Below are 25,705 nucleotides of genomic sequence, written 5' to 3' on the forward strand. Positions count from 1 at the left end.
CCCCCGGCCGGTTTGAGGTGTGTCACACTGCACATTGACAGGACAAATACATTTCCTTCGGTCCCTCATTGACTCTTCAGAATTAAGGCAAGAGCACCTAAAGCTAACCATTAAATGTCAGGAGTGGCAGTCTAGTGGAACCATGTCAATATTTGACGATGTACGGCTTGCTGGGAGGCATTGGAAGCGCTGGCCCTGGCGGAGGTGACACCTGGCTGCTTCGTGCTCACCCAGCCACAGCTTGTGCCCAGATGTGTGGGAAGGGCTAGGGGAACAGTGCCCACGGGGTGGGACATGCCTGTGGATCCAAGGGGATCCATGCAGCAGAGCAGGGTCGTTTCCCAGCCACTGCCAAGCTCCTGTTATTTGCACACGTGCACCCGTCTGCCTGTACAATCCATACTGGGACTCTGAGCATCTCGATTCATGCTGGAGTTGGTACAGCAGCCCCTTGTGCTGCTCAACTAAGCACTCCTCAGGGCAAAGGAAGAGGAAGGTCTTAGGAAGCTAAAAACAAAATTCATAAAGGTGTGCAGTCTTAGATACCTGGGTTTCGCAGCACATCTTAGCAAAAAAGCCCTTTTGCATCTATCCATCTATCTAACCCACATACACATCATTTATCTTGGATTTCAGGGCTTTTCATTCTTATTCAAATACAATTGAAAGTTTTTCCTTGTGCCCCACAAAAAGCATGATTGGGAGGATTTAGGACAGAATTTTCCAATTTTTGTAAACTACAGAGCAGCAATTTCCTAATTTCTAGCTAGCTTTCTTTAGCATTAAAAAAAATTAATTAATTGATTGATTGATTTAAAAAAAAAATAAAAATAAAAGAGCCAAGGACCTCCTTCTGCTGGTCTTCTTTTATTTTTCTGCTCCCCAAAGGGTGGTGGTGAGGAGCTATAAGCAGGCTCTGAAATTGAAAGCTGAAAAGTCACTGGAGGAAATGAGCTTAATTCCTGTTACATGCTGTCCCTCTTCACCCAGTACCTGATCCAAAGCCAGGGCTTTCTAACAGGTAGACCTCCTCTGAGGAACAATGATACCCATGATATAAATCTGTTTGGAAATGTCTCGTGACTGATAATAGGGATGACCACATGCTCCAGTGTGTGCTCTGAGTACCATCCTTGGCTCCACGTGTGGCAGGTTCTGTCTCTGTCCAACACCAGGCTGCACCACCCAGATCCAGCATCATAGCATTCCCCTCTCATTCCCTTACCTTACCTGCTCAAGATCCTCCTCTACTCCAAGCAGACTAGAAATGGTAGCAGGAGCAAAAAGAAATGATAAAAACTCATCTGGAGGGGAAGAGGGGAAGGAGCTGTTGTGATAACATGATAAACGTTTGTAAAGAGCATCAGTGTTATTCAGAAGAAGCAGTAAAAAGCTGTAGAGGAAAAATAATGGTTAACAAGCAAGTAGTGGATGAGAAAGAAGGAAAAAATCTGTAAGGAAAGCTAGGGGACAAGGACTACTGGCTGTCATCTCCTTCTGCTTTTTTCAAGACACATTTGTGAAGTCTTTTCTTCTTGGGTGAATCTGTTTCAGTAGCCCACTCCTTGTTTCATATGGTGGTTTACAGCGTCTCTGCAATCCGTAATTGAGAGCTGCTCTTTGCAATCCCCTGCAGTAAGTTCTGAGTCACTGATTTTTAGTCATTGAGATTTTTAGAAATTGTATTAGTTAGCAAAAGACATGCTATAGGTATTTATCAGTGCTAGTTGGCCTGAAAAAAATGTATTGGTAGGCATCACTGATAGCCACTAGCTATTCCAAATTTCTACAACTGTAAACTGAAATTAAATGCACATGAAAAAATTTTAAAAGCTTTGCATAAAAAGCTGAACTCATAAAATAGCAGAAGTGTTCCACTTTTAAAGACACAGGAAGTCTAAACCAAAGCCTGCTTAAGCAAAGGTAAAAGTCTCAATAGATTTCTCCAAAGTTTTGCTCAGATTCTGAATTCTTTCCTTAGTAACACGACTGCACTCTAGCAGAAAGGCTTTGAGGAAGGGGGAAAGAAAAAAATTTTCTGAAATTATGGGTGATGGTGGATTTAGAAGTTGGTTTTGTTTTCTAAGCGCTTTCTCCACTAAAATTAAAGCATGTTGGATGGCAGTCTCAGACACGTACAACTGGGCTTGCCACATGAAAATGAATGTAGCTCACCCTCTTCTTACTAATTGAGGATGTCAGCAGCTGAGGTTCCTTTGCCAAATGTGGCACAAACAGGTGCCAGTCCTTAATAAGTGATTATTTCTTCTTCATGCTAGCCCATGCTTTTTGAGCTGGGTTTTATATTTGAGGCTTCTAAACTAAAATTCTCAGCATAGATTGCTGAGAATCCATGTGTTTCTTGGCTTTGCTAATCTCTTAAGAGATTGTTAGAAATTTTTTTGCTAGGAATGTTCCTGGATCCTCGACTTTCCAGGGGGAAAAAAAAAGCAGGATCAGCAGCTAAGTGGGCTCCTCCTGTATTCTGCATTATGTAGAATCATGGAAACATAGAAGGGTTTTGGTTGGAAGAGACCTTAAAGCTCACTCAGTTCCACCCCCTTTGTCATAAGCAGGGATGCCACCCACAAACCAGGCCCTATCCAAGTTGGCCTTGAATACTTCCATGTATGCCTGTGAAGCTGCTGCAAGCTGCAAAAACACTCTTGCCAGGCACTAAACCAGAACAAGAATCAGCCCACAGTCTCCATAAGGCCAAGAAAGCCATTTTCTCCTTAAAACAAGTTGTCCTTAATGGCACTGGTGTTGCTGGCTGTGACGGAGCCCCATGGCCATATACTGTTGCTGAGGAGCTGTCTCTGACCAGTGATGTCTGGTCAAAGTCTGCTGTATTTCTGGTAGGAAACTGTGTAACTCCCTGGAGATCTCATGAATGATGATTTTCTATCAGCCAGTACACAAAGCAAGTGGCTGCTGCTGGAGCTACACAGTGAAAAGTGGTTTTCCCCTCTCCTGTAAGATGTCACAGCCCATGCAGTCCTCTGCCTTCCTTGCAGGGCAGCCAAGAAGGCAAAATTGGCATCGTAGCCCATTTATTTGAAACCCAGGGGTATAAAGACTGAAGGGTGTGTTTGGGTTGTCATTTCCTATTGGTGTTAAATGTGTTGCATTACTGGTTTTATAGCTGAATTTCACTTGTAAAGGAAATAAATGTTCATTTTGTCTCTTTGATCACCTGTCCCATGTTGCTGACATGCCAGCACTGCAACTGCAATGCTCTGCTTTGCCCCAGAGATTTACTTACTGAGGCCATGAGAGAGGTGATCCTGGGGGAGCTGCAGGCAGATAAATGCAGGAAGAGAAACTGAGGCACGGGAATTCCATATATGCTTCAACAAAATTATTGCATTTTCTGTCCAGGTCTGTCATGCCTATGCCAAAAACAAATTAGATACTTAGCATCCCTGGTATCTCATAACATAAAAGGACAACCTTACATCTTGTTTGTGCCTGCAGTGAGAATGAGCTCTTCAAATACCTCTAGCCATCTTCCTCTGCAACCCTGATACTTAAAAAACGCAAGGGAAGCTCATGTTTTGTCCTTCTCTGTGGTATGGCAATATATTTTTGCAATGACAATAATTTCCCTCAAGTCTCCCAGTTGTCCCATGAGAGATTTTCCATCCTCCATGCCTTGAAAAACTTCTCTGTACCTTTTCAATGAGAGTTGGTTCTGTAGGTTTTTTCAGTTCTAGCCAGACAAAAATTATTAAGGACAAAAAAACAAATAGTAAAGTCTGAGATGTGAAAGTTTGGTTAGAGAAAAATGGTAACACTGCAACATCTCTGTTAGAAGCTGGTGTTAGTCTGCCAACAGTTAAACCCCATATGTATAAAGAAACCATAAAATACATGATACATAGCGTAGATCTTAGCAAAACATTTGCTGAGATGTGATGGAAATGTCATCTATAAAAAGCCTCCTTAACCACCTTAATATATATAAAATGGCAATCTACAATTTGGCATGACATATGCATATAGATATATATAGATATATATATATATACTCATATATATAAAGTATGTGACAAAATACAGCTGCACCACATCATTTTAGCCAGCAAGGGTAAGTCTTTCTTATTCTGTTTGTTTTTCAGGTCAGAGGGTCTGTGATAATTTCATTAGCTGCTGAAACATATTTTTACTGTGTTCCAAGGACAGTATTAAGTGCACAGGACTCCTGATAGTGGCAATGAAAATTAATATCTAGGACATTGCAATAGGATCTGAACATTTCACTACAAAAGCATGGCAACGTGATGAATGTAGAGCTAAATGCTGTGTAGGTGAGGGGATTTTATTCCATTTCCAAGTGTAAGGAAATAACTTTATTCTGATCCTTATTCTGATTTCTTAGATTCTTCCTATTCAATATTAATGCAGCACTCAAACTGAAGGGGTAGACAACCAATTTAATCCACTGCTGATCCAGTAGATCAGGGCTCTTCAGTGGGTGAAATAATCTCCTTTGAGAAGAGATGACAAAAATACGGCCATTGCTCAGAGGTCTTGCATGGCTCTGTGGACTGACCACTGGAAATGAGGGTGGCTCATGAATGTACACCTAGAAATAACAATTCCAAACATTCAAGAAAAAGTGAAGAATGCTCAGTTTTCTAAATCCACCCCTCCTAACAAGCTCGTCTCAGTATGGCCGTCTCCCTAGGGGTCATTGCACTGCTTTTCCATCAGGGCACTCTGCCCCTCCAGACTAAAGCTTGTTATCCTTGACAGAGACATGTTCCAGCTCACCACGCTATTGTATTGCTAATCAAGGAGACTAACATTTGTGGCATCCTTTCACAGCACAATCTGAACTGGACCATCTCTTGATTGCCCATGGCAACAGAGGGGTGTGGCACCCTAGGACACAGCTAAAACAGATAATATGCAGGTTAGGTTTTAAGAACATGCTGGATTGTAAGAACAAGGAAGAAGAAATCTAAGGGAGAAGGAATGTAAGATAGAAGACGTAAAGAAAGCCTGTATTAGCCGTGGGGGACAGAGACTGAGGTACAATTGTGTTGCCCAGCCATGTATTACCCAACCATTTGTCAAGATAGATATCTTGGGGCACAATGTGGGAGTGGTGAGAAGCCATCAAACAGAAGAAAGTGGCTCTGTGAAGCTCAGGGAGGGCTTGAAGGTGTATGTCTTTGGTGAAAGGATCTTTTGGTACACTAGACCCACAGAATCATGTTCCCCAGCTCAGTGACCTTGCAGTGCACTGTCTGCATTGCAGAAAAGAAAATGTGCTTACATATTATTATTACTGTATTATTTCACAATTAACTAAATGTTAAAATGCAGTAGATCACACACCATTTCCCTGCCAAGAGATATGGCTTTTCTCTCTGTCTCTCACTGTCTCTTTTTCTTATTTTTAAACGCTTTCATTTCTAAACATACACAGAAGTTGTTGTGTGAATCAGACCAGAGGTGCTCAAGCTTGCGAAGAAACCCAGGGGATTTTGATGTTTTGTCAGTTGCAATCAATGAAAGTCTGATGCTTTTAAATTCCTGTCTGAGGTTTCCTTCCATTCACCTTGCAAAGCACAGGAGTTACACCTGCAGCATATAACTCTGCAGTGAGGAAGAAGCAAATGACTGGCCAGGTCAGTGTGTTGTGTGCCATATTCATACACACATACCTGCATGCTTTCATACCCACACTGTTCTGAAAAGAGAAAAAAAACCAAACCCAAAAACCACTGCTAGAGGAGACTGTGCCAACCTGCTACTCACCTGTGGAAATGAACTACCCAGATTAATTACCTGACAAAGGCTGTACTGCAGCTGTCAGCTCAGAACAAGAATAGTGTGTCAACGAGAAACAAAACTGGAGACATGCTGGAAGGGCTTTTTGTACACCAGGTTTTTTTCTTTCTTTTTCTTTTTTCTCTCTTCTTACTTCTGAGAATTTCACAACTATTGCTATCACTTATTTTTGCCTTGCAGTAATACCAAGGTGCACTGGAACATGCCTGCATTGGGATAAACTCTGCACAGACACGGGGCGAGATTGCTGCCAACCACAAAACCACACAATTCTAACAGAATCAGGAATAGCAGTGTTAACCATATAACACAGGTGGTGGTTAAAATGACAAAAGCTGCATGAGCTAGTGGTTGGAGATTTTTATTCTTCCCGATTCCCTGGCAGTACTCAGCAGTGGTACCAAGAACTGGCAGTTTTTCTCCTGGTGTAGACACCTTTCATGCTCGTGTTGCTGAGTGCAGGATCCAGCTGCTCTCAGGGCTCAGCCAGTGCTGGCTGTGGCTTTTCTGCTTGTCCTCCCATACTGCCTAAAGCTAGGTGCTATGCAGAGTGGAGGGGTGGGCAGGACAGAGCTGGGCCATAAACTGAAGTAAAACACTTTGACTCTCAGCTATATCAAAGTCAGATGCATGACTTCTTGAGTGTTCCCATTTTACAGACTGGAAATTGAGGCAGGGGCTGATGGCATGCCTGGCATCATCAGGCTGCAGGGGATCCAGGCACAGGGGCAGAAACTTCACCCCACATCCCTGAGCCTTCACCCACTCCATTTCCTGCCTGCCATTCAACCTCAAAAATGATTTTTAGTGCTAATTTGACACAGCAAAAACAGCATTACTGTAAGGTGTTGCAGTTTGAACGGTGTACACAGACTCAGGAAGGGTCCTGATCCTGTAGATGAAATACTTGCAATGAAGGCAAGGGTGACCAGGCCAGCAGTGAGGGTGTAAATCACTGGTCACCCCGGAGCTGTCTAACCGTGACCTCATCCCTTACACCTCCAGTTGTTTGCAAAGCCTTTCTTCACCCAGAGACAACTTTCAGTCAGATGTGTGTAGAAATTCTCAGATTAATTTGATTTTTGGAAGGAGGCAGGGGGATTTAAGTGAGAGGGGTTTTTGTTTGTGTTTATTTCTGAGGGCAGAGCTGCCTTTCATTGCACGTTTACTAGTTCTGGAAGACAACACCCTGCTGACACTTAGAGAAGCATCAGTGAATAAAGTCTGTTGTACAGGCTGCAAAGCCATCTGGACTTTCTGCTGAAAAGGTTGGACATGGTTTTAGGCAAGATTTTATCACATCTGAAAAAAAAAGCTTCTGTACTCAGTACCTCTTCCAAGGTTGATGTCAGGGTGGTTTTTTTCTTTTGTCAGTTGCAAAGCAAAAAAAAAATGACAAACAGTTGGAAGGCAGTAAGGATGGAGATATAAATCTCTAGAGGAAGCTTTGTCAAAGGTAGTGGAGTATAAACAAAAAATAAATTAGTTTTGATGTTATCAGAAACTGGACCGCCTTCGATTTGTATAATAGTTTGTCTGGGTTTCCAGACCACCTATGCGACGCCTCTGTGAGGCAAAGTACAGATTCACTTGACAGAAGAAGTGAAGAAAATGGTTAAACAACAATCATAGGAGGAGAAAAGAAGAAGACAGGAAGACAAAGGTGCAATGGCAGACAGCCTTGAAATCCTTCACTTTTTTGCTTGTATTATTTTCAGAAATTCCAAGCATAATGTTTTACCTTGCTGTCCATATTAATCAGTTCTCAAGTCCAAGAATTTTGTGTATTCCTTGTGTTCTACACCCCCCTTGCTCAGGTTTTGGCAGGACAGTTTCATAGACTGAAAAGGGTAGCACAAGGCTTGTGTGCCAACTCCTCCTGGCTGAGGATCCCTGTGAGCAGAGCAGGAGAGAGAAACATGCTGAAAGTAATTTATTGGAGTGCCCTTTAGGTTATGTGCAGCTTAACAAGTGAGCTAACAACCAGCGATTACCTTAGAAACACATATTGGTGAGACAGTTTTTTATATTCTGAGAGCTGGGTATGTATGAAGCTGGGTATTCCTCTTTTCTCTCCAAAATTGCTGTCTGAATTTCAGATTTTTTTCTTATCCCACAGCTGTAAAAAGGAGATGTGTAATGCCAGACCCCTTAGAGATGCTTTGAGGTATTCTTCCTCAAGTACAGTGTGCTGGTAAAAGAAATGTATTCATATTTGTATTAGCCTTTTTCTTTTTTTCCGTAAAGGAAGAACTGTACATTTCTTGACTTTGATACTGACTTACCTGAACAAAATATTGGAGCAGATTATCTCTCAATTTATTGATCAATTTATGGGAATAAATATACCTTATGCAAATTTTATAGGGTTTGGTCAGTTTGAAGGTAAATTGCTTTGATATTTTTCTAGACGTACCTAAATAAATCAAAATCATATTTTTCAATTTAATTACTGGTTTTATCCATTTATTCCTTCTCTTCTTTGCAAAAAGCTCTCATTTTACTGTCCACCAAGAATAAATTGCTTAAAACAACTTTTTGATGAGGGATTTTTCTAAAAGATTTTATTTGCTGTAAGCAATCCGAGCTCTAACTGAAAACTGTGACATTGCACTGCAGGCAGATGTTTTATACCTCTCTCACAGGAATGGTCACAAGGGAAGGTCATCCTGTGGAGGACAGCCCACACAGTGCCTCATGGTCTCATGCTCTGAGTTCTTGCTTAAAAGCAAGTCTGCTGAGGCAACAGGTTTTGCCCAAGGGTATTGTCACAAGGTTTAAAAATTGCATTCTCAGGTTTTAGGTGTGAACACTTGGTTAGGAGTTTCTTGAGTGCAGATGGAGGGAAAGGTGATGGGACAGTGACGTTTGGGATTTAGAGCATGGGCTAAAAGTAAGATTGATTTTTTAGCTCCACATGCATGTCCTTAGTAGGTATTAAAAAAACCAAAAAACCTCTTTATTTCAGCAGTGTTGTGTTAATTACTTGTATTTATCCAGTAAGGGACAGCAAATCAGGGAAGGGCTATTTTAACCCTGGTGCCAGGCACACATCAGTCCCAAATGGCTCTGAAGGTGCCTGGGTGGCAATTGGGATTCAGGTTAAATCATGGTTCTGCTTCTCCTAGCACAAAGCCACTGTGGATGATGAGAACTATCCCTGCTAATTACACATTTGAGAAGCCCAGAGAAGGGCTGAAACATGAAATGTAGTTTCCCTTTACCACCCCTCTCAGCCAAGGGAAAGTTTATTAGCAGGGTTACAGCCAAATTTTGAGAATCATTACAGCAAATGACAGCAAGATCTTTAACAAGAAGAAAGGAAAAAATCCAATGTCTGTACAGTAATTGCCACACAAACTATTATATGCCTTGCTCTGCAGTGATTCAGGAAGTTGAGTCGTGCCGTGCCTTGCTGGAATCAGCAGTTCAGAATAGATTAAATTTGTTTTGGACACTGGCTGCTCCCTGCTTTATCTAACAAAGCACATGTGTGACGGGAAAGGCGCTTAATAGTGCAGACCATTAATGAGAACCATAAACACACAGCATAGATTTTCAAAATGATGCTCAAGAGATTTGAGCAAGCACTGTTCTCTCCCTGCTTCGAGCATTTATCCAAGAGCTGCTAACTGGTTAGGCTTTGGGGAGAGAGAGGACCTCAAACAGCCTGGGGAATTGTGTATGACAAGGGCTTTGCCACCATAAGTTTCCAAGGAATATTCATTTTAATGCACCTAAGAAAGATAAAGCAAGGAAACTGAAAACTGAAAAGACATTTCTCAGATAAAGGATTGATTTTATTAAAAGAGGCAACTCATAAATCTAAAAACTTGTTTTTTTATAGAGACCGTAAAAGTGATTTTTACAGGGTTAGCCATTCCTAGACACTGGTGGCTTTATAGAGCTTTTATCTAGTTAAAGAAAACCCATTGGTCCTTATTTAATATCTGTAGTGTACAACAGCTTGACACCTGAGGCTTGTCCTAAAGCAGGCACAAGGCTGCAAGCGAGCACTACTTCATTTTTTTAATAATTCAGCACTTGTAGCCAACATTATGTGTGCCTCTCTAGGAAGAAGGCTTTTGGATTAATGATCAGAAAAGAAAAGAAAAAAGGCAAACAACCAACCATTCCTTTCTGGTGTTTGTTAGCAGGTGCAGTATTGACTTCAGGAATGATTCTGCAAAATTGGTGTGGACATTCTTCATTACCAGAGCTGTATGCAGAAGGAGCAAAGCTGGCAACCTAGCTCGGCCTCCTTTAGGGAACAACTGTTCATGTCAGTGGAAAAGCTTGTTTCTTCTAAATTCATTGAAATGCTACCTGTTGGTAGCATCTCTTTAGAGCAAGATGAATGCAGACAGCAATGAATCAGCCTCAAATAGAGGGGCCCATACATTAGCATCCTAACATTAGCACACTAATGTGAATTTAAAGATTCTAATTAAACCTACTTGAAAAATGTTTTCCTACTAAATAGAAAACCTTACTTTTTGGAGGAACTGAGGCATTTTGATTTGACAGTGTTTCCTTTTTCAATAGTATGCTTATTTTATGTGTTCTATTTTCTTTCAGTCACTCCAGGGGTTTCTGAAACAAATAAAAAGATACATTATATTGTTTGATTGATTCCCTGTAGTCCAGGGATATATTGAAAAAACAGACCAATTTTTTTCATGGAGCATGTAGAATAAATTTCAGTTTGATCTTTACTCTTCCTACTGTGGCTACACATTTCTTTTGAGATATTTAACACTGATTAATCTCATTTGTAGGATCCCATAGTGGTAAAAATTCAGAAACTTTTTCATTATGGAAGAACTTGCATCATAACTTTTGGTTTCTTCCCATCATTCCCCAACAAATGCCCCAATAAAACTTGGGGTGTATTTCTCCCATTTCAAACTTGATATTTGTGTGCAAAAATTCTGTATTTTAAGAAAAAATTCTGTGAACTTTGGAACAGTACTTCTTTGCCAGTTATGACTAAAAATTTCACTGAAAATATTTAGAAGAAACTTTATCAGGAGACTTTTGTGGTCCCCAGTAAAAGAGTTTCAGATGCAGTGGAGGTCATTCATCTGGCATTTAGCCACTTGAGAAAGTTATAAGTGAGAAACCTACCACAGCCTTTAAGCATTGCTGGAGCATATGCTGGGTGTATGAACAATTCATCAAAATCTGATTATATGTTTTTAAGCAGACCTCCCACTCATTAGTGTCAAATCTAAAACCTAAAGAGGTCATTGGGAAACCTAATGCAAATTTTCACCAAAGATGGACTTTAACCAATCCTCCCTTTCTACCTTTTTCTCATCTTAATTGTTCCATGTATGCTGTATCCTCCCAACTCCAGCACAGGCAGTGCTGTCATTATCATAGAGCCCTAAGTGTACTGTGAGGCACAAAAGAAAAATGGGTGAGAGAAGGAATTCTCTTTTTTTAATCTCATTCTTGGATCTTTTGGGACATTTCATCATTCTTCTGTCTGCCATGCAGGGACTATGTTCAAAGTCTGCTTCACACAGCAGCCAGTACAGAGCTGATATTTAGTAAATGATCACTAATGACAGAAGCAACAGCATGGAGGCAAATATGTTTTGTGGGGCCTGGGAAATTAGCAGAGCAATCAGCCTCCAGCCAGGGTGAGGGAGGAGAGGGAAGTGGACAGCAAATAATCGCTCTGAGCCCGGGAGCCAATCGCACCGTATGGACAAGCTGGCCAAGCCAGCCGAGGTCAGTAAACCACTGAGGAGCCTTCATAAATGCAGAGCAAATTTGGGATATCTGATGATCACAGAAATAAGGAATTCATCAAGGTAGCTCAGCATTGTATGTAGCTAAAATATCTGTAACAGGACTATGAACAGATGGGGGAGGGTGGTGAAAGAGATTCTTTTGACTGAATCAATAGGACCAGTTGATCTTCCTCATCAATCTTTGTAAGAAAACTGTGAGGATACTTAGTGTCAGAAGTGCTTTATTGGAGTTTTCATTAAGAGCTCAGTGTGGAAATGTGTACCCAGCTGCTGCCACATGCAGCCTGTGCAGCACATGCCCCATCCCCCTCTAAGAAGCACGACTGATAAGACCTCTCTGAATCAGGATGTACACAGGATATATCAGCACATTCAGCTAAAATGAAACATACACCCAGACAAAATAAAACTACGGCCATCTAAGATAAAACAAAGCCCATAGACGCTGACCCTGAGGGGTAAACCAGAACCAGACATAAGGATCAATACTGTAGGAGTTATGATCAGAGAGAAATAATTACTGCACATCTCAAGGAAAGAACCATCCTGACAGAGCCTTGTTCTTTGAGTAATAATCTGCAAATGTCTGCACATGCTGAAGGAAGGCTGAGTTATGATAGGCTGTGGACTGCAGCCTCCAGTCTGGCTGCAGAAGTCATTGTGTATCTCTGCTTGGAGAGTCTCATCACTGACAGTGCCATTTGCATCACAGTTTCCCTGAAAGGTGGGTAAAAATTGTCCCCTTTTACCTCTGGATAAAGGGGGGTTCATGGTAAAGCAAGTGGTTTGCACTGAGGCCACCAGGAAGAAGGGCAAGGCGTGAGCCCAGCCTTCAGCCCCCTGCCTGTGACCAGCTGCCCTCCTTGCTTGCTCCTGTCCACAGGTCATCCTGCCTCTCCATTCCTCTAGCTCCCTGTTCAGTGCTCTCCACTGTGCTGGGGGAGCCCCTGGCACTAAATTGGTTTCAGAAGACTGATGATGGAGGGCAACCCATGACCCTCAGCTATTTCTCTGCTCAGGGCTGCATCTTGAAGATGATGTAGTACCAGGGAAGAGCCTGACTAATTCATTGACTCGAGGGTACAATCACTTATCAATGAATCTCCAACTAACTGCAGCAAACTTATTTACAAGCCTGGAAAAAAAATGCGTTTTGTAGCACAGCCTGACCAGGAGCAGCTCTTCAGGATTGATCTCTGTGCTGTGTTCTCTTCCCCTCCCATTTAGACAGTGAGAGTTCTCTGCAGGGAAAACATACAAACTCCCACTGCCAATGAGTGTGTGTTTCCCTCTTGGACAGTGCAAAAGAGCTAGGTGCAACTCCTTTTATCTGTGAAAAGAGTTGTGAATTTAGTTCAACCTGGTCCCCATTCATCATGTTCAACATTTTGCCCCCCAAATGTCAGTGAGATTCTGGAAATAAAGTACCTGGGAGACAGCAAAAACAGAGCCCTTAGTGATATCTGTATAGTAGAATATTTCTTCCCATCCATATGCAAATCTAACCTTTTTGATATTTCAACCCTATAAACCCTAAGACAGGATTTCAATAGAAAATGTTTACTAAAGGCTTTCTCCTTTATAATCTATTGATTTTAATATCCTTACTATTCCTGTTGAATGTCAGTTTTACCCTGAAGACTCCCATTGCAAACTTGAACACATTTAATTATTTATACCATTTGAAATATTAGTGCCGAGAAATCCCTGAAAGTTTTTGGTTCTGTAATGGTGTGGTCTAAAGTTTGATTTTCCTTTGTGAATAACACAAGTAATCTGATATAGTAATCAAGGACAGATGAATACTTCAGACAAAACAGTGCCATTTTAATAGTAATGACATCTATTTTTCATCTTTCCAGACTCCTTGTATAAGTTAAAATACAGCTCATTAAGTACTGTAGGATCTCTCAGTGAACAATTCAGCATTATGTTTTCTTTCTTCTGCCAGCTGCCAGAGCAAGAAATTTGTTTCCTTCAGAGGCAGAGGGCATTTAGGCAATGTTCAAGGTTTGAGTGCAACCTAAGGCAGATTTGCCCCTGGATGGGGGTCAAGCAGTCTTCTTTACCTTACTTGTATCACTCATTATATCCACAAGACTGAGATTTGTCTCTGAAACAATTATTTTTTGTACAGAAGAATATATGTGAGGACCTATGAAAATATTTTGATAGCAGGCAAATCAAATCAGGGGATTTTAAAAAAACTCGGCACCCTGAAGGTCAGTTCTTCCCCTGAGTCATGTTTTTTACTCCCAACATCCACCCAAAGCCAGGAGCTCACCCTGCCTGGCCATGGTTTGAGCTCCCATCCCTGTCACTTGAACCTTGTCTGGAACATCTGAGAGTCGGGAATCCTTCCACTGGCTTCAGTGGTGGTTTGTACCAGACCCCAGTGTTCCAAGGGGATTAAACCTCGAGGCATAAGTCCCCTCTGAGGTTCAGCACTCAAGAAGCATTTGAGCATTTATTCTCCCATGTATATAGGAAAAAAAATTCTAATTTCTCACTGTCCATATCTTTTGATTTTTGTCACCCCTATCCCTCTGCCCCAAGCTGCAATTTCTCTGCCATTATGTGATCAAGAGCAATTGCTTGTGCCTCTATTAATTGCACTGAATTTCTCTTTCACAATGTAAGTTTCTACTCATATTTTTCCTTCATCTTCGGAAATTTTCCCTTTTCCTTCTAACAACCTGATAGCTGTTCAGTAGCTGCCAAGATGTATTTGGCTCTTGTATTTACTCCAGATGGAGACTTTTATTTTCACTCATTTCTGGCAGCAGGAACTGTGGTATCACCAAACACAACTTTTCTCTGAGATTGTTTTGATAGAAGAAAAGAACCGTTCCTTTTGCATATGGTTTATAAGTTACTTTTGATGGCAGGTAATATAGTCTAGCCTGGATCCTAAATGTTCAACAAGACTCACAATAGCCATAAATAGTTGTATTTTTCTGGTTTATATCCCCTCAGGAATAACCATCTGGATAAATATCTTTTAGTAGTCTAGGATTATTGTTTAAAAGTAAAGCTAGAAAATATCTGGAATGAAATCTGTGGTTCTAAACTGAGCAGGGGTAAATGTAGCCACTCTTATCTCCACCATATCTGTCCTGTGTGCATTAGATATGTCTGTAACCAGTTAAGGCTTCCTAAGAAGCATTGAGAACCAGTCTAAAGGCTCTAAATAAGCAGAAATGCTGCCACTGATTTCATTTCACAGAACTAGGTCACACCAAATAGCTGCTCTGGTGTGTGCTAGGGGGAAGGATGGTGCTGCATGGATGGGTGCAGGTGAGGAGCCCAGTGCCACACCCAGCTCAGCCACTGGGCCAGCTTACAGGGCCAGAGTATTCAAAGCCCTGAAATTAATGCTGCACTACAAGGAGCAATCTTCAGGATATCAAATCTCTTCATCAAAGAAGATTCATTGCAAATCAAACCATGCACCTCTTCCTTATTTTTCTCCATCTGAAAAAATAATCTGCTCCTTTTCCTCCTTTCCATTTTACTTTGGAATATCCTTTTGGAAATTTAGGGCAATATGATACACTGGAAATGACCTTTCAGATTAGATACTCTTCCTAGTTGTTTTTCCAGCATCCTGCATGTATTCATCTTGTTACGCCTTTGCTTCCTTAGTTTCACTGGCATCCTTTTACGCAATGGAATCATGACAAAAAAATGTTTGCCTGACTTATTTTAGCTAAGAGGCTTCATATTTAATGGATTTGCTGCTCTTTAATGTCCCAGGTCATTCCTTGAGATCAGCAAATGCCGAATTTCTTATCGCCCTTAAATGTTATCTGAAGTCATGTCGTTATTTCGCCTTTAGTGAGTCTCTTTGCTCTCTGGCTTTGGAACCTACTGCCAAATGAAGTAAAGAAAGCTCTGACTGTGGGGAATTTCTAAATCCAAAGTTAAAAGTTATTTGTTCTGTTTAGCATTTTTAAAATTATTCTTTTAGGAATTGTATGTGCCTCTGAGCTAATTAACTCTTAATGAGCACAAAATGCCCTGGGATGCAGATTTGGAGGGTACACTAGAAATGCAGACATGGATTGGACTGCAGTACTGGAGCAGATGTAATTTATGATTTGATTCTTTTTTAAGTGATGGTGCAGATATTTTTACTGAGATACTCTCCCCCCTCCCAACCCCCCCCTGTCTTTCTAGTCTAAATAAAGCTGATCAGATTTTCAGTCCACCATATGGGGCCCAGTTATATCAGTTCTGCAAATACACTTTAGTTTTCCATTATGGATGAAGTCACTCTTCAGCAGGGAAAACAAGTTGAGAAACAAACTTTCACATTATGAAAGACAGGCAGTGTTCCAGCACTGAGCACTTAACCAGAGCATCAGGAAATCAGAACACCTGGCTGTGCCCAGCTCTGTGCTATTCCCCTGAACCAGTCCCTCACCCTTTTAGTGCCTTCACTCATTCATCTGTAAAGCGACTATAATTGCATTTATATCACAAGGGTGCCTTGATGCTTGACAAATGAGAATTGACCCAAAATTTATCCTTCAGAAGCACTGTATGAGCAGTACCTTGCTCACATGGTGATTGTGGACAATTAGATTAGAAGAGGTATAAATGTAGTGAAAGTGAAATTCCATTTAGGAACTGTCAAACAGTTCTTGATAATTTTTCTTATTTTTCATCTAATTCTAGTGTGGAATTTTGCATGCATCTCCCAGAAAGGCTTTATATGCCTCTTTTCTTCTTCTGCAACAAGACAGCATATTTTATTCAGTGTTATATTAAACTGTATTCTGGGCAAATGATTTGTTCCCAGAACAGTACCTTGGAAAGCTAGGTTTAGAGAAACAAAGAAAAATTACTGTGTCAATGAAATCCTATCCTCTATGTATTTGAGCAAATTGCAATCACTTACAGGGATTGTGCACAGAAAAAAAAAATATTCCAGGTCTTATGAAAAGGGATTTGCCTAAGTGTTATTATGTTTAATTTAATTAGATTTTTTTTATATTTGCCATAATAATGTTTTTAAATTAAGCTTAATTTCCACAACAAAATGTAGAAACATATGGTGTACAGCCTGCAGAGGCACTTAATGGCAGTAGCATTACTGATATTTATGAGTTAGAACCTGCTTTACTCTGAAAAATAGCTGTGTGTTCTCCCAATTTAAAACAGTGTTTTATACCAACCTTGTTTCATTGCCACTAACAGTTTGGGGAGGAAAAGAATAAATATGATCTTCTTAAATACATATCCTTATTTCCACATGGCTGTGGATATTTCAGGGTGAGGGAAGTTGTGTTTCAGACTCAGGCTCTCCTTCATGTGATCCATGAACACAATGAAACCAGGTGAATTAAAGGGGGCCTGTTTTACCAGGACCTCCCCCAGGTAGCATATCCCAACATCAGAAAAAAAAATTGAATTGTTGTTTGGTTGAGCCACTTTTCCCAGCAAAGGCACAGTGACTTGGGGCTAGCCAGATTTCAGGACACCAGGAGGTCTCTGTCAGCACCCCAGAGTAAGCTCCAGCTCGCAGGAGCTGCTTCCAGAAGGATTTGTAGTTACAGCTTGGTTCTCTACAAGAAATCATATGTCTGAAAAGAAAAAAAAAAATCCTTTGGATGTTACTTTTTTATGTTCAGATTTGCAAAGCACTTTAAGAACAACTCATGCTCACAGAGTGTTCCGCTGACTTATCTCTAGTGTATGCTTGAGAGGCTCGGTGCAAAACAAAGTGCAGAGATTAAGTAAATGAAAAGATACCAAACATTGCAGCAGGGAATCGTTCCAAGTCGTGGTGTTCTCAGGAGCACCAGAGCTGGTTTAGGTTCATGCTCATCCATGCAGAGTCTACAGAATTCACTTTTTAGATCTTTTTAACCTGTTCTGTTTTAGTAACCAGCTTCCCAAGACTCTCCCTGGTGGTTGGACTGAGAGTTCAGACCACACACTCTCCAGTGCCCAGTCCATGGGAAAATTTGACCTTTCAAAAAGATTCCATGCTCAGGAGGAGACACAGCAGACCAGTCCCTCCCAGACTACTGCACACACGTGAACTGCAAGCAGCATCTTTGGCAGGTTGTGCAAGCAAAACTTCCCCACCATCCCAGTGCCTGTCAAGATGGAAACAGGACAGATCATGGTTCTCCTCTGACAGATTCCTGAGCTGATTGCTTTGCCTTAGTAGCTGTGAGTCATTAAAAACTCACTTTGAATGCAGAAATAGGTGGTTTTTACTGATAAACCAGGCCTCAACTCAGCTCTCAGTCTTCAGTGGGCTAATGGAAATTTTCAGCTGGCTCACAGAAATGACTGGTTTTGTAGGACACAGGTCCTACACATTTTTAGCTTATTATAATAAAGTGCATTAAGTTCCTGTGAGCTGGTGCTGGACCAATGTCTTAAGAGCCTGGAAAAAGGTTCAGCCTCTAACTCTTCTCCCTTCACGTCCAGTCCTAGTTAATATGGGTCTCTTAGCTTTCATGCAATTAATTTTGCCATTTCTGAGGGTGATGTAGGAAGTCGAAGGAGGGATACTCGTTTTATCTTTGCTCAGATAGGTGGTGTTTAATTCTAAAGTGGACCTCTCAGCAGCTGACATCAGGTGACTAATCTGCAGAAATATCCAGGTTCCTCAATCAAAGAAGTGAAAAAAATTATTTCTGACTGTCTCTTTCAGGATTTTGCTGACTCCGTATACCAAATGGTTGCACAGAAATTCCAGGAGCTGACAGACAATTTCACTTCCATGCATGCACGCCACAAAACTCTTGCAGGCATTGTGATGACCAAAGGTAAGATATTCTCTCATTTATTTTCCTCTGGCATTTTTCATGACTAAGTAATACATTATTTACCTGGTTCACAATACTGAAGGATGACTTTACTCCTACACAGAAAAATTAATAATAATGCAGTGAAAAGAAGCATTAAATATTTACACCTTAAGTAAGTTCACACAAAAAAATATTGGCAATAGAGTTGAATATTTATTTGTAAATATGTTGCTACGTTTCTTTGTTTACAGGACAAAATGCAGCCTTCTCTGATTTTTCATTTCCTTACAGATGGGGGAGAGAACTACTTATCAATAAAAGTAATATTTATTAATTACTTTCTTAGGTGTGGAAACAGCAAGTTCTTGTTGTACAAGACGACCATAAAATTTGTTTTAGACTGGCAACAGAAACAAATGTGCTTTCCAGTCAATAGAAACAAACCCAGAGTATGTGTAATTTTAGTTCTGCTCTTCTCTAGCCATGGGAGATACTTATATAGCAATGCCAAAATTTGCTATTCACTCCTGTTAAGACTTAACTGATTGACACATACCATGTGGAAATCTTTAGTGCTTTGATGAAATGGTTGCATAGATGGTCTTTCTTTGCAAGCACCCCTCAGCTGGGGCACCTCAGTATTTATGAGTATGTCAGCAGTGGAGACACTTCCATAAACTTCATTCTCACTCCGACACATGGAGCAGTGGATCCAGTACAGAAAGGAGGGGATAAGCTTGGAGGGGAAAGGCATATATAATTCATCCAGGCTTGTCTCACTCCTTTCAACAATTACATTAGCTAGATTCAATAGGGACAGTTGTGAATATTGCAAGACAGCAGGATGGAGACAGGATTTTCTGATGGATCTTTTCCAACCACAGAGCCTAAAAGCAGACAAGATTTCTGTGCTGAGCATCTCCTTTCTGATGTGAAAAGAATAAGTAATCATATTCAGTACGAAGGAAAATAAAAAGGAGGTGTGATTGACTTTGGGATGTGAAAGATGCACACTAGACCCAGCATACCAGCTGCCTTGTCATTGTCAGATTGCTTGAGTGTGGCTCTCATCAGATTTAAACAAAGTGCTATAGTTTATTTAGAGGAGCTCTTTCCAAGTAAAAGCACAAGGAAGAATGTTTAAATATACTTTTTATAAGAAACTAAGCTCCAGGAGCCAAGAACTGTTGCTCTAACCACATTTAGGGGGAGAGCACAGGGGAGGTTACACTTACTCTGTGTAAGAATTGTAAGAAATGCCTGTAGGGATTTCATCCCATCCTACTTTGTCAAAGAACTACTCCTACATTCTTTAGCCCAGGTCTTGACCAGCTTAATAAAGCATGATTGAGCCACTGCAGCCTTATTTATGCATGTCCAAAGAAGCAGATTAAAGACCCACAGTATATGAGAAGAACAGCCACTGGAAGGAGTCATAATTCCCAAAGTCATGGCTGCTGAGTGCATGCAGTGCTAGGAAAGGAAAAGGACACTCCCAGACTTTCTTAGCCTTTCTGTGCAGTTAGAGCTGTGTCTCTCCTTTAGGGAAGGGCTGAAAATGACCTTATGCTGTTTGTTTCTTTTGGTGGGTCCCATGGCCTTAGTGGGATTTTACAAATTTGTGTTTTGTATTTCATCTTAGTCAGCATTAAGACAAAGTATAATTTTACTTACACTCACAAACTATTTCCCTCAAGGCTTCTTTTTCAATTCTGAATTCCCTCTGGTGAATTTGTTCAATCTGTCAGCCATCCAATTTGTCAATATCTCACTGGTTTTGTGGAACCCAGAAAAGAAACTTGCAGATATAAGGTGATTCACAGAAGATGCAATGCTAGAAACAGCCTTATCTTAGTATATTCTCCAGGAAGATTTGAGTTCTTTCCAGCACAAGAATCTCAGCCAACCAAGGCAAGATGAATCATCTGCCATTTGTGTCATTATTCTCTGTACTAAAGTTGTAGATTTGTGGCCTCTTCTCCACCATCATTCCCAGAAGTAGCAAGGAGCTCAACACACACTTTTCAAGGATGGCACAGGCAGGTTTTCCACATCAAGCAATCAAATGAGTACCAATTCCCTGTGTTTTTAACAAAAAATTTGGCAGAAACTGACTTAGATCTCTGCAAACAATTTACTAATGACATCAACAAAAACAAATCTGGAAATGTCTTGTTGCATTCAGCACCATAAGTGACAAAAACTGATTTGTTTTTACCTTCATTTCAATTTAATGTCATCCTGACTAGAAGCAGATTTATCTGTGCTTGTACAATTTTCAGGCAAAGCTGGTAAAAAGCACAATGGGTTTCTGTGATAACTGCTGTTAAGATAATGCAAGATGTCTACAGACAAAAAAGAAGTGTGCTAGATTGGTTTTCTTTTTCTGAACTCTGACATTTTTTCTGTCATTTCAATTTCCCAGGGAAACCAAAGAGAGTTACATTTGGCCACTGTAATTGACTTATGCTGTAACACCCGGGGCAAATTCCAATGTGTAAGAAAGAAAAAAAAATGTGGAAAATTATGTTATTGACAGACTGAGAATGTTCTGCAGTAATAAATTTCTAGTCAGTGAAACAGGCAGTCCAAAGCATTTAGAAATGCTTTGCTCTGAATCGTGATGACAATTAAAATCTCCATGCTTTTTTGTGAAGGTAAGTTTTCAAAACATTTGATTAGCAGACATCAAGATAATCTTGAAAATACTGGCCTAGGCAGGAGCAATTTACCACACTAGATACCAGCTGATGTGATCTTATCTGATGTAATACAATAATTGAATATAATTATAACTAAAAACCTTACATAACTGATCTTGAACTAAATGTTTCAAAAGATTGAAGCATTTAAGAAAATTATTTAATAGTTATCATGTATAATGTTATAATGTATTTGAGATCTGCCAGTCCTCTAACATATTCTAATTTTGTTGAAACATTCAGAGAAGATTGTTCTATCAAAAATTGTTTGATCAATTCTAAGAAAAATTGTTTAACTAGTAAGACAGTGCATTCAAATCTTCCACATACAGCAAGCTATAATCCAGAGACTATCTTCAAGTAGAACAATAAGTATGCTTGTTATTGTAGCATAAGATTTATATGAGGACCTAGGCTTTACTGCACATTGACTCTCTACTGTAGATCTGCTGATTTCTCTGAAAATATGACGAATTCACACATGGTAAATTAAGAGTATCAGCTCACCTGTGGAAAAGACGTTCTGGATAACACCATGTCAAACACATGCCATCAGCTCAGAAGCTGCATCTTGTTTTGCATTAGTGGCTAATACACAGTTGATAACACCAACATTTTGGCTATTGCTGGACTGTGCTTGTAAAGTGTCAATACTTTCTCTGTCTCTCTCTCTCTTCTATCCCTACCCCCAGCAAGTAAGCAGGAGGTGAGCAAGAGGCTGAGAGGGGACAGAGCCAGGACAGGGGTCTTCAGTTGATGGAGGGAGGATCTCTTGCCACAGGACACTGTGCTCAGCAGTGAAAATTTTGGGAGAGGGGAAGGGGGAGATAATTTGGCATTTGTCTTGCCAAGCAACCATTAGCTATCATTATATCAATCCATTAGTTTTGTCTTCCTTCTTTTCTTCCCAGCCCACAGAAGAGTGGAATGAGCGAGAGGCTGTGTGGGTGTTTGGCTCTTGGCCAGTTCCAACCAATATTTCATTTCAGCAGCAGCTGTTTCTTGATGTTTCTTGTTGTCAGGAAAAGATGACCCATCAGCTCCCCATCCTTCTGTCTCTCAGGTGCAATTTGGATATCTTATTTTGACTCACTTGTCTGCTGTATCTTTCTATTAAAAAGTTTTCAGGGAGAAGTAGTTTTCAATATTGTTGTTGTTATTGTTACGTCAGTTGATACATTTAAAAAAATAAAGAGTAAGCAAGCTATTATTGTCTAACACGAGGCAATGGGTGCAAAACCAGGGCACCGTCACATGCTCTGGCCAATGCCCAAAGTCACAGATTGTGGGGTGACAGGAGGAGCCCCTGTGGTGCCAGCACAGGTCACCAGGCAGGGCAGCCACCTTTGCCAGCACTCAGGGCACTGAGGGGACAATGTGGCACTGCTGCCTGACACCCAGAGCTGCAAGGTAAGAAGTCCCAGGGCAGAGCAGGGTGGGAGGTGTGAGCCTCACACTGTGTGCTGATGGTACTCACACTGTTTATTGGCAACACAGAGAGAGTTTGGCCTTTGCTCTACCTGAAATCACCAGGCACAGTAAAGAATTCCTGTCACTCAGTAAAGAGATGATCTATAATTGCCGAGGTCCTCTTTGCAAAAAGAAAAAAAAAACCTCCCATAATCATTAGGGACAAAATGAAACTGCTATTTAAACACAATTTTCCCCTTTGTGTTTGACAAATCTTAGCAGTTTAAATACTGATAGGAACTTTTTGTCATGCTTTCTGTTAAAAACGAAGCATTAAGAAAGTTCAGTCCTTTTCACAGCAGTGTAACATTCATAGAAAAAGATTATGAGTTGATTACTTCCTTCAGTTTTCTCTCTTCTATATATATATTTTTTTTTTAAGGCTGACAATCATTTTGATGTTAAAAGCAAATTATGAGGTCTTCTCAGTTATTCTGTGTGAAATAAAGATGAACTGGACAAAAGAGCCCTAAATAGAAATTTCATGCTGTGATAAAAGATGGGAAATTATCATCTGTATCTCATGGAATGGATCTTAATCATTGCTAAGTGGAATAACAGAAAAAAGTAAAGCTGACAATATGTCTCCATGGCTCTTTACAGTCACATTAAGATTCACAAAGCCTGACGTTTAAGTACAATCAGAAATACTGCTGTCCAATTGATTTCTAATCCTTAGTATGAGTGGGAAAGTTGCAGAGCAGTAGGATATAGAACATTCAGGCCATATGTGGAATGTCAATCTGCTCCATCCCATGCTGCACTCAAGTAGCCAAACCAGTTAGAGAAAATGTGAACAATTTACAGAATAGTGTCCAGAGAAGATTCCTTCAGGAGGAGAGGCACAGGAGTAATTTAGGCTCCCAGACAGCATTTGCATAGTTAGATAGATGCTAAAAGCCTTGTCCCAGTGATAGTCAGTGTTTCAATGAGAATTGAAACTTCTGAAATCAGAATTGAGTGCCCAAACTGCTGACATCCTTTTGAAGATCTCAGAAGGTCTCTTCACCTGCTGCTGCCTGATGATCTTAAGGACATGGTGCAAAGTCATTTGACATTCTTGTATACATTATTGACTTCTTACATATGCCAAGGTTGACAGTTAATCAGTAAATGATAGTTTTTCTCAAAATGTTTTAAAGTAGGTAAACAGATATGTAGTTAGGAACCATATATGTCACTCTTCCTCAGAAATCTGGTTTTCTCTGCTTATAAACCCTAAACCAATAATCTTCAGATTCTATCTAAATAGTTTTGAACCCCTTAAGACTACCCCTTTTCCACAGCTGCAGCTCTATTCCTGGATTTTGTACTGTGCACCTAGAATGGGCATAATCTCATATTCCTGCAGCTCAAGAGACTTAGGTTTCCAAATTCCAGCTCAAAGGACATATGAGGTTTTGCAGTTAAAACTCTGGCTCCACCAGAGCCATCACTTCTATTAAAATGTGGGTTTAGGCATCGTGAGTACTCCCCCTACAAGAGCAACTCTGAGTGTTTCTTCATAATTTCTGTTAAATAAGGGCTGAGGAACAAAAAGTAGTTGAAGAGAGATGGGACCCAATCCTGCAGCCTTGCACAGAGTAGGAAAGAAACAGGTTCAGAGACAACTTTCTAGGCCAGGTTATATGTTTTGCATAAAAAAACAGGGAGAAATGTTTGCAACAGCTGGGAATAAGTACAGAATCAGAGCTTCACTTTCAGAGATGAGCACCCTAACCTGCACTCACACAGCCTCTCATTGCTATTATTGTTTAACTTAATTCCATCCTCTTAGCTGTTTGGTGGCACAGGTTCAGAAAGAAGAGGACAAAACACCTCTCTCATATATCAGTGGTTTCAGGCCTGACACAGGAAAATGACCCAAATGGGAAGGGAATTGAGTCCTTCACTTTTCACCAGCTGAAGCAGCCATAGGTATCTCCAGCACCTCTTAATGCTGACTTCTGGGCAGCTTCAGCTCCCCACTGTGCCCACTGGTTACTCTGGTTCCCATCTCTTCTCAGATGCTGAGCCTTTTTACCTCCCTGAACATTTACTGCTCTGGATGTAGTTTTCTGTTCCTGCTGCTCAAACTATTTTTCTGGTTGAAACACCTCTCCAAACCTGGATGCAGACAAGGCCCTGGCTCTGTGTCACATATAATTGCATTGGGTAATAGGATGGGTATAATAATTAGCATAAAACATGGAAATTAAAAATAGGCACTTCTGTTTCCTAAGTGTGTCAAGCAAGGAGTTGGCAAGGTCAGACTTTCATTCTGCTCTGTGATAAGGCAAACTGGAAGCTGTCCCAATGTCAATATCAAGAGTGCATCTCACCCTAAAAAAGGAAATTTCTTTGGTGAATAAAGGCCTGGAAACCATTGTTTTCACTTTACCTACCTAGTAAAACAAATAGGAAGATCTTTTGAGATGAAAGTACACCAAAGAATACAAAGAATTAAAAATATATATATATATATATATATATTTTTTTTTTTTTTAAAACCCACATAAAATTAAGTTCCTCCTTTGCTTAAATGCCAAGATTCATATTCAGGATTTCATTCTTTTTCATACAATTTAGACTCTTACTAGCATCTAAAACTGTCAATTTATTTAAGTCTCAGATATCAGTGGCACAACATTTGTTAGAGAAACACAGATATCTGCAGTCAGGACATGACAGGAAAGTGCAGTTCAGTCCTGTTTTAAAACTATGAATTATGTGCAAACTCTTCTGAGGACAAAGAGTTTTCAAATTCACACGAAAGGAAAAATAACCCTCAAATAACTTTGATTCTGCCAGTATGAATTTAGATTATTTTTTTTTTTAAATCCACAAGGATATGGTATGGGGGTGAAGCATGCAGGGGCCTGAGCTGACTAACCCTCCTCCCTCTCTGGATTTCCAAAGCCCACGTTGAGGAAAGGAAGGGAAGGTAAAGGGCACTGGTGCTCACAAACACAGCTCTGTCTCCTACTGCACTCCTCAGAAGCAAAGCTGATGGGATTTCATCCTTTTGGTCCACAGAGGGGAGGGAAGAAATGGACCATAGAAATTAGAACTAGGAGAGACCACTAAGTCACCCAGTCCATTTCCCTGCAAGCATAAGAATGTTCCCAAGTGCTCTTTCCAGTCTAGATTTAAATTAATCAATTAACAATGGGGCTTTCAACACTTTTCACCAACTAATTTTCACCAGTTATTCAGCCTG

At 40.5% G+C, this 25,705-nt stretch overlaps 1 protein-coding gene across 1 annotated transcript in view; it reads left to right on the forward strand.

Moving 5' to 3' along the window:
• Positions 1-25,705, forward strand: part of ADARB2 (adenosine deaminase RNA specific B2 (inactive)) — a 301,583-nt gene that overhangs the window by 222,594 nt on the left and 53,284 nt on the right. Inside the window, exon 4 of the mRNA XM_005528513.2 lies at positions 18,238-18,352. Within this exon, the coding sequence (XP_005528570.2) occupies positions 18,238-18,352 (115 nt within the window). The remainder of the gene's footprint in view (positions 1-18,237; positions 18,353-25,705) is intronic.

The sequence above is a fragment of the Pseudopodoces humilis genome, chromosome 1 (genome assembly GCF_049639895.1).
Source record: "Pseudopodoces humilis isolate 2021_Gansu_Grassland_sample_001 chromosome 1, ASM4963989v1, whole genome shotgun sequence".
Taxonomy (NCBI): domain Eukaryota; kingdom Metazoa; phylum Chordata; class Aves; order Passeriformes; family Paridae; genus Pseudopodoces; species Pseudopodoces humilis.